The sequence below is a fragment of the Xenopus laevis genome, chromosome 5L (genome assembly GCF_017654675.1).
Source record: "Xenopus laevis strain J_2021 chromosome 5L, Xenopus_laevis_v10.1, whole genome shotgun sequence".
In the NCBI taxonomy this organism is placed as follows: Eukaryota; Metazoa; Chordata; class Amphibia; order Anura; family Pipidae; genus Xenopus; species Xenopus laevis.
In genome coordinates this window covers 64,247,397-64,259,531 of record NC_054379.1, presented here as the reverse complement: position 1 = coordinate 64,259,531, position 12,135 = coordinate 64,247,397, and the positions used below count along the sequence as shown (strand labels likewise).

The 12,135-nt window shown below is 43.0% G+C and overlaps 1 protein-coding gene across 3 annotated transcripts in view; it reads left to right on the top strand.

Moving 5' to 3' along the window:
• txlnb.L (taxilin beta L homeolog) overlaps nucleotides 1-12,135 on the top strand; it is a 76,059-nt gene that overhangs the window by 53,211 nt on the left and 10,713 nt on the right. For 2 of the 3 annotated variants that reach the window (XM_041562838.1, XM_041562837.1), the window contains one exon: nucleotides 7,569-7,643. The exons of the other annotated variant lie outside the window; for it this stretch is intronic. In XM_041562838.1, the coding sequence (XP_041418772.1) occupies nucleotides 7,569-7,643 (75 nt within the window). The remainder of the gene's footprint in view (nucleotides 1-7,568; nucleotides 7,644-12,135) is intronic. 3 annotated transcript variants of the gene reach the window in all.

Genomic DNA, 12,135 nt, shown 5'->3' with positions numbered 1-12,135 from the left:
AGATTCTGAACTCATATTTTTCATCTGTCTACACAAATGAGGAATCAGTAAGTGAAGGTTTCTTTCTTAACAGTCCCAATTCTAGTAATACAACTAATGATGCATGGTTCACACATGAAGAAATTCAAAAGAGACTAGAACATGTTAAGATTAAAATAGGTCCAGGGCCAGATGGTATTCATCCCAGGGTAATTAGCAAGCTTAGCTCTGTGATTGCCAAACCTCTTTACTTAATTTTTCAGGATTCATTGAGATCTGGCATAGTGCCGAGAGACTGGCGAATTGCTAATGTGGTGCCTCTTTTCAAAAAAGGATCCCGTTCTCAGCCTCAAAACTATAGGCCAGTTAGTCTGACGTCAGTGGTTGGAAAGCTTTTCGAAGGGTTAATAAAGGATAAGATACTGGACTTCATAGCAAATCATAATACTAAGAGTTTGTGCCAGCATGGTTTTATGCGTAATAGATCTTGCCAGACTAACTTAATTTCTTTTTATGAGAATGTAAGTAGAGACCTCGATTCTGGGATGGCAGTGGATGTGATTTACTTAGATTTTGCTAAAGCATTTGATACAGTGCCACACAAAAGGTTACTGGTTAAATTAAGGAATGTTGGCCTGGAACATAGTATTTGTACCTGGATAGAGAACTGGCTAAAAGATAGACTACAAAGAGTGGTGGTAAATGGAACATTTTCTAATTGGACCAGTGTGGTTAGTGGAGTACCGCAGGGCTCTGTACTAGGTCCCTTGCTTTTCAACTTGTTTATTAATGACCTGGAGGTGGGCATTGAAAGTACTGTTTCTATTTTTGCAGATGATACTAAATTGTGCAGAACTATAGGTTCCATGCAGGATGCTGCCACTTTGCAGAGTGATTTGTCTAAACTGGAAAACTGGGCAGCAAACTGGAAAATGAGGTTCAATGTTGATAAATGCAAGGTTATGCACTTTGGCAAAAATAATATAAAATATAAATGGCAGTGTGTTGGAAGTTTCCTTAAATAAGAAGGATCTAGGGGTCTTTGTAGATAACACGTTGTCTAATTCTGGGCAGTGTAATTCTGTGGCTACTAAAGTAAATAAAGTTCTGTCTTGCATAAAAAAGGGCATTTACTCAAGGGATGAAAACATAATTATGCCTCTTTATAGGTCCCTGGTAAGGCCTCATCTGGAGTATGCAGTGCAGTTTTGGACTCCAGTCCTTAAGAGGGATATAAATGAGCTGGAGAGAGTGCAGAGACGTGCAACTAAATTGGTTAGAGGGACGGAAGACTTAAATTATGAGGGTAGACTGTCAAGGTTGGGGTTGTTTTCTCTGGAAAAAAGGCGCTTGCGTGGGGACATGATTACACTTTACAAGTACATTAGAGGACATTATAGACAAATGGCAGGGGACCTTTTTACCCATAAAGTGGATCACCGTACCAGAGGCCACCCCTTTAGACTAGAAGAAAAGAACTTTCATTTGAAGCAACCTGGGGGTTCTTCACAGTCAGGACAGTGAGGTTGTGGAATGCACTGCCGGGTGATGTTGTGATGGCTGATTCAGTTAATGCCTTTAAGAATGGCTTGGATGATTTTTTGGACAGACATAATATCAAAGGCTATTGTGATACTAAGCTCTATAGTTAGTATAGGTATGGGTATATAGAATTTAATTAAAAGTAGAGAGGGGTGTATGCATGGATGCTGGGTTTTCATTTGGAGGGGTTGAACTTGATGGACTTTGTCTTTTTTCAACCCAATTTAACTATATGGCAAATATTATCAGAGATTGAGCCCTGCAGAACCCTATAAATTAATTAGAATGCTGTTGATGAGTGTACTCCAGTTGCAGCATTTATACTTCCACCATAAGTGCAAAACCCCACATGTAATAGTCCTAATCTTGAACTATAGAACACTCAGATACAGTATTAATTGCATATGACATTGTAAGCAGACAATCTCTCATTTAGGAACACCTAACCCTATAAATTAATTAGAATGCTGTTGATGAGTGTACTCCAGTTGCAGCATTTATACTTCCACCATAAGTGCAAAACCCCACATGTAATAGTCCTAATCTTGAACTATAGAACACTCAGATACAGTATTAATTGCATATGACATTGTAAGCAGACAATCTCTCATTTAGGAACATGTTAAGCTGGAAATAAAGTATCATCTGCTTTGCATTCACTGGAGGCAAGGAGCTGACCACTACAGCAGTTATATGGGTAGAGATGCAATACTGGCTACATTACTAAATTAATTTTGGCTAATCCCAAGATGTCGCGGGTAACAACCACATTTGCCCTTTATAACTATGGAAGAGAAAGCATTTCTATGGATTTGAACTGCAAAAGATGTACCCAGCCATGTGGTCTTATCACTCAGAAACCTCACTTCAAAGGATCTACAGAACTGTATTTTCACACCTCTCCCATGTTCCCAGAAAATATAATTCCTTCAGTCCTTGTGACATGTGTCCTTTCTTCCCTGGATTTTTTTTGTCACTTATAACAGCCACCGCTGAAACACATATTGAACCATCAATAATTCCCATCCCTGGGAATTTAAAAAAAGACTTTTCACAGGAGGACAGGCTCCAAGTACCCTCTTCTCAACACTGGGTCCATTTTGAATGAAGTAGAGAATCCCATCCCAGGCCTCTCAGATTGAAGGGGCAAAATAGGGAAGAACAAAACAGAAAAAGCCTCCTCTCATCTCCAGCCCAGGGAAAACTGCAACAAAACATTCAGGAAAATCAATGAAAAAGAAATTCCTCAAAGTTCTGCACCCAACCACCTGTGACCTTGACCCTGGACCTACAGTTGCCATTACTAGAAAATTTGGACCACATTTCCACAGCAGTCAATAAAACAGGTTGGAAGACAGATTTTTAAACAGCAATGACACCTTCCAGTCTGGGTTTAGATGGAATCATAGCATAGAAATCATACTGGTTTGCATACTGAATGAACTGCTGATAGCAAGAGATAAATTAGAGTGCTCTATGCTAATAGTAATACCTTATTGATCGCTCTGCTGCATTTGACACTGTAGGCCATAGCAACGTAATAGAATGTTTAAAAACATTCTGGGTGCAGAAGGTACAGTGCTCAAGTGGTCCTAATCCCTTCTGCCAGGCAGGTCATAAAACGTCACTACTGGAGTACACTAATCAACATCATCCCCATTACCTTATAGTGTTGCACAGGGCTCAATCTTATCACCAATACTAATTGCCATATATATGCTGCCACTTGGAAATACCGTCAAGCACTCTTACTTACCATTGCTATGCATATTATACCGAACTAAACCAGTTTTTTCCAGCTTTCACATGGGAGTCACTGACCCCATCTTACAAATGCTCTGTAAGGCTACAGATTTGTTATTGCTACTTTTTATTACTCATCTTTTTGTTCAGGTCCTCTCCTATTCATCCAGACTCTTATTTAAATAAATGCATGGTTGCTAGGGTAACTGGGACCCTAGCAACCAGATTGCTGAAACTAGAAACTGGAGAGCTACAGACTAAAAAGCTAAATAACTCAAAAACCACAAATAATAAAAATTAAAACCATTTGCAGATTGTCTCTGAATATTAAAGTTTTAAAGGTGAACAACTAGTTTAAACTAAACCCAGACAAAACAGAGGTGCTTATACATATTTTTCAAGGGCAGTGGCTGATGGTAGGGAGCACAGCTAGTGGATTTAAAACTTGGGGGTGTAAAACCAGATTTGTCATACCAGTGTGCAGCCTGGGTGTGATTCTAGACCTAGTTCTATCTCTAAATAATAATGGCCCTGTTTATTGAGAGGAGTGTCTAACCCACCTATCCCCTTTGTTCTTCAGACTCAGAAATACTCAAGGTGCCAGAGTAGCACTAAAATCCTTTTGATCTTGTGCTTTCTGTTACACAGCACCAATAGTATGGAATTCTTTGCCAATAACAGTCCAGGAGGCATCTTCTCCTTTTGTTTTTAAAAGCATATTAGACATTTTTGTTCTCTCTGGCTTTTTGAATACAAAAAGAAGCATCCCCTTAATCCGCACTTTGAGTCCCATGGGACTAACAAGACACTTTGAGGACTCCTATAGCCTGAAAACACTTGGTTTGAAATATAGACCTTATGCAAATTCCCAGTGGCCTGATATGTATGTGTACACTGTCTCTATAGACACCCTGTATTGGCAGATAAAATGTCCCATCTATCCTGACATTAAGAATATCAGTAGAAATAGTAAAGGAATAACACTGGGTAGTGGCTCCCCTCTCTAATTTGTAGGAGGCACCAAGGAGTCACCCTAGAAAACGGTAGAGATGAATATGGAATTTCCACAGGTTGCACCCCTAGAAACTAGCCAGATGTCATGGCTGCTATAGTGAAATTTATGGATGAAGAGTTCAAGTACGGATTGTTCCAGGAATCTTCATAAATACTATATGTTGCATAAAAATATAGGTTTATTGAGCCAACGTTTCTGGTTCCAAAAAAAGAACCCATCCCAAGGACACAAATCATATATAGATATCTGTGCAAACGTATATACACATTCATATACATGCCTTAGTATTAAAATATATGCACCTGCCTATGGCCCTCTTATAGATGCAAACATATATGTTGCTTGGTAGACCAGTTGTATTATGGAGCTTATCCATTAATTGAGCATTTGTTCTGAAGGCAGTAGAAGCCCCCTGCAGGATGTGGGCCATGGTGCGAGCATATATTAAAATGTGTGATAATAATAAGTACCTCGGTCAGAGTCCCAAGCTCCTGGTTCTGGTAGAGCACAGTACCCAACCCCAGAGCTTGAGCTGAGTGGGTAGTAATAAACCGCACAATTGACTGGGCAAAGCAATTATCTGGTCCTCCATTCGTTCAGGCAGTGATCAGTGATACAACAAGGCTGCTGAATCTGGAAAAATTTACATTCAATGGTCCCACAAAAGTAGTACATACCTGTGGTTATTGTTAACCCAGCAATCCTTATGACAGACAGGCTTCAGAACTCCTGTAGTGTTTATCAAGACAAAAATTAAGCTTACCTGCCATTGGGAAAAAATATTGCCTAGTGCTTAATTTATTAAGCCATATCTTATCCCAGGAGCAATGCCATGGAATGAAAAGACATTCATATGTAGGTATTCCTTTCAGTACTCATCTGGATTAAACCTGAATGTACCCCAGAAACAATTACAACCCCGTGTAATGCATAGTTTAGGTTAGCTGCAGTCAGAGCAAACCTATATCAGACCTTCATAGCCACCCAGTCCAGTGATCTACATCCATTAGAGCTACTGTTTCAAGGTGAGCAATAATTAGAGCATATCCTACTGCAGAGAATAGGAGCATACAGATATGATCACAGCAACATGTAATACATAAAATATTAGCTACTGCTTAGGGCAAGCATATATCTGGTCCTAGCCGTTCCCAGGCCTGTGCTTTACATACCTTAGGGCTACCTATTCCAGGTGAGCCATAGCCAGGGTATATACTGCAGAAGAAAATATAAGCACAGATACAATCACAGTAACATGAAATACATAGTTTATATTAGCTGCTGCTTAGGGCAAGCATATATCAGGGCCTAGCAACTCAAAAGGCCTGTGCTCTACATCCATTAGGGCTACTTGTTCCACGAGAGCAATAGCCAAATCGTATACTGCAGAAAACATGTAATACATAGTTAGGTTAGCTGCTGCTTATAGCAAGCATGTATCAGGGCCTAGCAGCCAACCAGATCTGTGCTCTACATCTCACAGGGCTACGTGTTCCTTGTGAGCAATAGCCAGAGCATAAGCTGTAGAACAAAATAGGAGCACAGGTACAATCACAGCAACATGAAATACATAGTTAGGTTAGCTGCTGCTTCGAGCAAGCATGTCTCAGAGCCTAGCAGCCAGCCAGACCTGTGCTCTACATCCTGTAGGGCCACGTGTAACATGTGAGAAATAGCCAGAGCTTAAGCTGTAGAACAAAATAGGAGCACAGGTACAAGTACGGAAACATGAGGTCCATAGTTTAGATTAGCTGCTACATAGAGCAAGCTTATATCAGGCCCTAGCATTCAGCCAGACCTTTGCTCGACCTCCATTATGGCTACCTGTTCTATGTGAGCAATAGCCAAAACATAGAATGCAGAACAAAAATAGCGCAATACATATTATGGATTATCTGCTGTTTAGAGCAAGTATATATCAGAGCCTAGCAGCACCCCCCCCCCCCCAGCCCAGTGATCCATATTCAATGGGGCTACTGGTGTCCTATTTGTAAATGGCCTGAATTCAGCACCCAGCCTGACAGTATACAATACTTGTCAGCATAAGAGAATGTTAGCCCAATTATCTATTTGTATAAGGGCTACTGGTTTCAGGCGGGCTACTAGTTTCAGGCAGGCAACAAGCATAACCAGGCACAGTGCAGATAAGCATATGATTATATAGCATGCAAGCAGTTAGTTAGACTTTAGTACACTGCAGAACAGCATATGGACACACTCCTTACCTGCTGCTCATTATGCAAGGCTGGAAGCAGACCCCTTAATGCCACAAATTCCAGGACACTCAATTGTTAACAGGAAAACAGGCCTCACAAGTTTACTGACAACAGCAGGACTTACCTGAGGCTGCAGCTTCCTAGCTTGCTGAGTTAGAGAGTGAGCGGGGCCATCTCCACTTGCTTTAGCTGGACCTGATTATATTCAGTGTCTGTACTCAGTGGGGGGTTGATTATACTCAGCTGGTGTCTGCATAGGCAGGGAACCCAAAGCAACTGCGTAGGTTATACTGAGGCAAATTGGATAATTGGTGCCTCCTGCACAGGCCCAAGTTTGCTATAATATGATTATTATTATTATTTTAACTACCTCCACCTTAGGAAAGTCTGTTGAGGAAGGCAGTTGGCCATGACCTGCCCCTATTAAAACAAAAATAAAACAAAGGTAACAGGGGGCAGTAAGGTTCAGGCCCCTAACTAATTAGCCTAAACTAACTGCCACCTCCCTCGCCCATCCGTAAAAATGGGGTGTAGGGGCCACATACACCACTGCCGCCGGACGCCCTCTGGGCAGGTCGGGAGGGCACACGAATGGGGGGACAAGCACCTGCCAGCCAATGCTCTTGATAGCAATACAGGAAGGAAACTGAAATACAGGCAGACAAGGAGTAGCAAACATTGCACCTCAGTGCCTTACCTGATTCAGGAGCTGAAGTTCAGAATACTCCAGGTCTGAGGTAGTGTGCTGGGGGGGAAAAAGGTCCCATGGACCAAAACCCCTGTCTCTAGGACGCCTTTTGGGCAGGCCTTATGCTTTCCTAGGCATAAAAAGAGAAAAACAAAAATTTGCTTCTAATGATTGAGGCATTTGTTCAGAGAACAAAGCCAAGCGCATAGGAGAAGGAACAAAAAGACGCCGGTAGGTGGGTGTGGTTGGCCTTTTAAAGGCTTGGGGAGGTTCCTTCTAATGGGAGCAGGGAGGAGGGGCTATCCCGTAACGTACTGACATGGAGTACGTCTAGGGAAAAGCAGCTTGTCTTATCATATGTTTGCCCTTTTTGTTTATTGAATAGCTGCTGACCCAGGCTGCTGAATGGAAACTACAGAGTAAAATGCTTAAGGAGCAAGAAGCAGTTCTGAAAACACAGGTAATGTGAAATACAGGGCATTACATACAATTCTCTTATGTGGGCCCTTGCTGAAGTGTTGGAGAAAATAATTTCACACTTTGATTCTCATACACATATCTTCTGTTCTCAATTATTTAAGTATAGATGGTTAACTGCTTTATTGCTGGAAACTGATCTCTCAGTAGCGCACAGCAGATATTACTTTCAGATGAATGCTGTATACTGTATCTCCAGAGTACATGGTCCACACAGGCATATTTCTTCAAACCTTTGCTAATTAGCTCAAAGGGGAATTATCATAACATCAAAAAAGTTACAGTCTTTATGTATAGATTTTTCTAAATATATTGCTATATTTTCTTTCACAATTTGAGAGATAATACACTAGTTTAGCTGTCTGCGCACATCCCCTTCAGTTTCCTACCTTACTTCTGGCAACTTGTTAAATTCCTAATCAGCACTTCAAAATGTGACATACAGTTCTTCTGCTTGAGCCAATAGTGGAACAGCTTTAATGGACCAATCACAGTTCTTCTCACTTATATTTGGTCCTTTCTTGTTCCTGACGTCATAGTCCAGCACCACATGTCTCTCTGTCTCTTCACATTGTGCAGTGTTACTACATATATAACATGCATAACTACCCTATGTTTGCCATTTTCTGTAAAAAAAAAACATTAAACTCATCCTGGATGCATTGATGGGATATTCATCAAGGATAACTTGTTTTGATGACTTTTGTATATTAGCCATGAGAGAAAGTTTTGGCAGCAAGGTTGCCACATTATCTTCTATATCCTAGTGGTTAAGGTGTTGTAACGCTAATTTGGTTACTGTCCCTTTAAATAATAGCTTCTTTGGCAATTCAGGGGCCCTGAGTCCCTTTTGCAAGTTGAAAAGTACTGGGAACTAGGAATCACAGCGCAGTGCCTCCACCTAGGGAGCACTGAGGAACTTACCTCAGAGGAATCCCCTAGGAAATAATAAACACACACTCTTTGCAGATAACAATATTTAACTTTATATAAACTGTAAAGTAGTAACTAATACAAAAGTCACGCCTGTATGGGAATATAAGGGACACTACCTAAATCCCTATTAGGTTTTAACTATCTGTTCAAACACAGTTCGTATAATATCACAGTCCCACTTGTCTGGAAGGGTTAAAAAGCACACAGTTCAAAATGCAATGTCCCTTTCCCCAGAGCTCTTATTCCCCCGGTAGCGCTACCTTTCCCCAGAGTACCTTTTCCCTTGGAAAATAGCAGCTTCCCACGTAGCAGGCAAAATTACACAAGGCCTGTCTTCCTGTGGCAAATCCTCTTTTCAAGGGATTTACTTAGCGATTTCTCTCAGAGGCAGATCACATTGGAATCACAAGTAACTCTTCTCCAGAATCACTCTCACCAATGGCACTTTCCTCCTCTGAAGCTTTAGCAGCATGGCAGGGTCAGACAGCCTCTTTCTGCACTCCTGCAGACCTCACAGATCCAGCAGCTCTTGCAGGACTTTGCTTCCTTTTGATCCTTTCTCCACAGCCCGTGTTAGACTCAATCACACGGCCTACACACACAGATCCAGCAGGGCCTACACACACAGCTTCACAGTCTGGCACACCCTCTCCTCCCAGGATGCACTGCGGTCTCCAGCCAATCAGGTCGCTCTCCAGCCTGTTACTGGGCTGAATGATATCACAGACAGAAAAGCAGGGGAAGGATTTCTCTTCTCCCCTACATTCTCCCCTTGGACAAATCGGCAACGTCCTCGCTTGCCGTATGCCCTGGCATGCCTGGACAGCAAAACAGTCAAAAATGTCTTTATCACTATTGTTACCTGGGACCCTAACATTGGCCTTACCTGGAAACCTGCGCTTACCCAGACCCAGTACTTTAGATCTATCGGGGGTATCAAAGGTTTCAGGGGCCACCTTCATGCCAATAGGGTTCTCCACAGTAGTCTTCTCTCGACTCAACACCCTATCCTCTTCAGGGGAGTCACTCTCACAGACAGAAGGCTCATAATAAGACTTCTGTATGGTGGAATTTTTGTAAGTCTTACAACTTCGGGCCTGATGACCCATCACCTGGCACTTGTAACATCTCCCATTGAATCTTCTATGCCTACGGCGTACTTTACACAGTGCAGATTGGGTTTCACCTTCATCAGGAACTGGACAGTTTGGCTGGATGTGGCCAAGCTTGCCACACCGGTAACACTTAGGAACTTTCTTAGCCTCAGCTGGGGGTGGTCTGGCTCTCTCAGACAGTTGAGCTTTTAACTCCTCCAACTCTTTGCGAAGCTTCTTGTTTTCCTCCAACAGTTTAGCATCAGCAGTGGATTTCTCTGTATGCCCTGAAGTGGAACTTCGTCTGACCCTCACATAGGCATCCGCCTCCTCTCGCCGAACTCTCTCCATCAGAGCAATGTACCCAGGGGGTAGCTTATCCTGGTAGTGTGCTCTAATTGTCATGGCAACAGGGTCACTATTCAGGGTCCCTCTCTTCAATTGGCGAATTCTCAGAGGATCCATTTCACTGTCTGTAATTGCACCACGGCTCACTAGCAGTCTTAGGCCTTGTTCTAGCCGCACAAGATAAACAGACAAATCTTCCTTCTCTTTCTGAAAGGTAGAGTGGAAGCGATGAAGCATCTCTGTAGCACTCTCTACAGGGCCGAACGTCACCTCCAGAACTTCAATCAAATCACCTGAAGTAGCATCAGGGTGGCCAACCATATAGGATTTAACAACATCCACGGCAGGACTACGGAGACTCTCAAGGATTTTCCTTCTCATAGTCGTCTCGGGGCCAGTCCAATCTCTCACGGACACAACAGTGGAGTCTCTCCAGCTCTCAAAGGACTCTTCACCAGTAGGTACAGGATCTGTCCCGGAAAACACTTTAAGTCTCTTAAAATTACCATTCCAGGCCAGCTGTGTCAGTTGGTCAGTCAGTTGTCCCAGCGCGCTCACAATCTCTGGGGTATCCAGCCAGCCACCAGAGCTTTGCCGACTCCCCTTGGAGACCACGCTCTCACAGGATGGACATCTCTTTACTTGACTCTTTCCAGCTGGCGAATCAAACAATGTCTTGTCCCGCAGCACACTTTCCTGTGCCTTCACTGCATGCTGAGTAGTAAGGGCATCACCCTGGGAAGTTAACTCATCTGCGTCATCAGACGTATCAGGCAGAACAATCTTCCAGGGCCCTTCACTTTCAGCATCAATATCAGGGGGAACCCGGTCACGATCTATCTCTTTAGGGCTTTCTATAAGAACATTCAGTAGGACCCCAGCAGAATCTCTCCGTGATGCAGCCACCCTTGGGCGGTAAAAAGTCTGTTCCCCATCGAGAATTTGGTAAATAAATTCTTCTCTCACTCTGGGTACCATAGGCCCCACAGCGGCAACCTTTCGAGGGTTAAGTCCCAATGCAGTACACCACTGGCGAACAGTTTGTGGAGTTTCAAATGAAGACATATTTTCATCAAACATATCCAGCTTCCCAGTCGACATCTCAGCAGTGCCTCCAAAATGTAACGCTAATTTGGTTACTGTCCCTTTAAATAATAGCTTCTTTGGCAATTCAGGGGCCCTGAGTCCCTTTTGCAAGTTGAAAAGTACTGGGAACTAGGAATCACAGCGCAGTGCCTCCACCTAGGGAGCACTGAGGAACTTACCTCAGAGGAATCCCCTAGGAAATAATAAACACACACTCTTTGCAGATAACAATATTTAACTTTATATAAACTGTAAAGTAGTAACTAATACAAAAGTCACGCCTGTATGGGAATATAAGGGACACTACCTAAATCCCTATTAGGTTTTAACTATCTGTTCAAACACAGTTCGTATAATATCACAGTCCCACTTGTCTGGAAGGGTTAAAAAGCACACAGTTCAAAATGCAATGTCCCTTTCCCCAGAGCTCTTATTCCCCCGGTAGCGCTACCTTTCCCCAGAGTACCTTTTCCCTTGGAAAATAGCAGCTTCCCACGTAGCAGGCAAAATTACACAAGGCCTGTCTTCCTGTGGCAAATCCTCTTTTCAAGGGATTTACTTAGCGATTTCTCTCAGAGGCAGATCACATTGGAATCACAAGTAACTCTTCTCCAGAATCACTCTCACCAATGGCACTTTCCTCCTCTGAAGCTTTAGCAGCATGGCAGGGTCAGACAGCCTCTTTCTGCACTCCTGCAGACCTCACAGATCCAGCAGCTCTTGCAGGACTTTGCTTCCTTTTGATCCTTTCTCCACAGCCCGTGTTAGACTCAATCACACGGCCTACACACACAGATCCAGCAGGGCCTACACACACAGCTTCACAGTCTGGCACACCCTCTCCTCCCAGGATGCACTGCGGTCTCCAGCCAATCAGGTCGCTCTCCAGCCTGTTACTGGGCTGAATGATATCACAGACAGAAAAGCAGGGGAAGGATTTCTCTTCTCCCCTACAGTGTTTATCACCAAGGTAAGAGCAGAGGTCAAGGAAAGCCCTGGAGCTATAAGTGC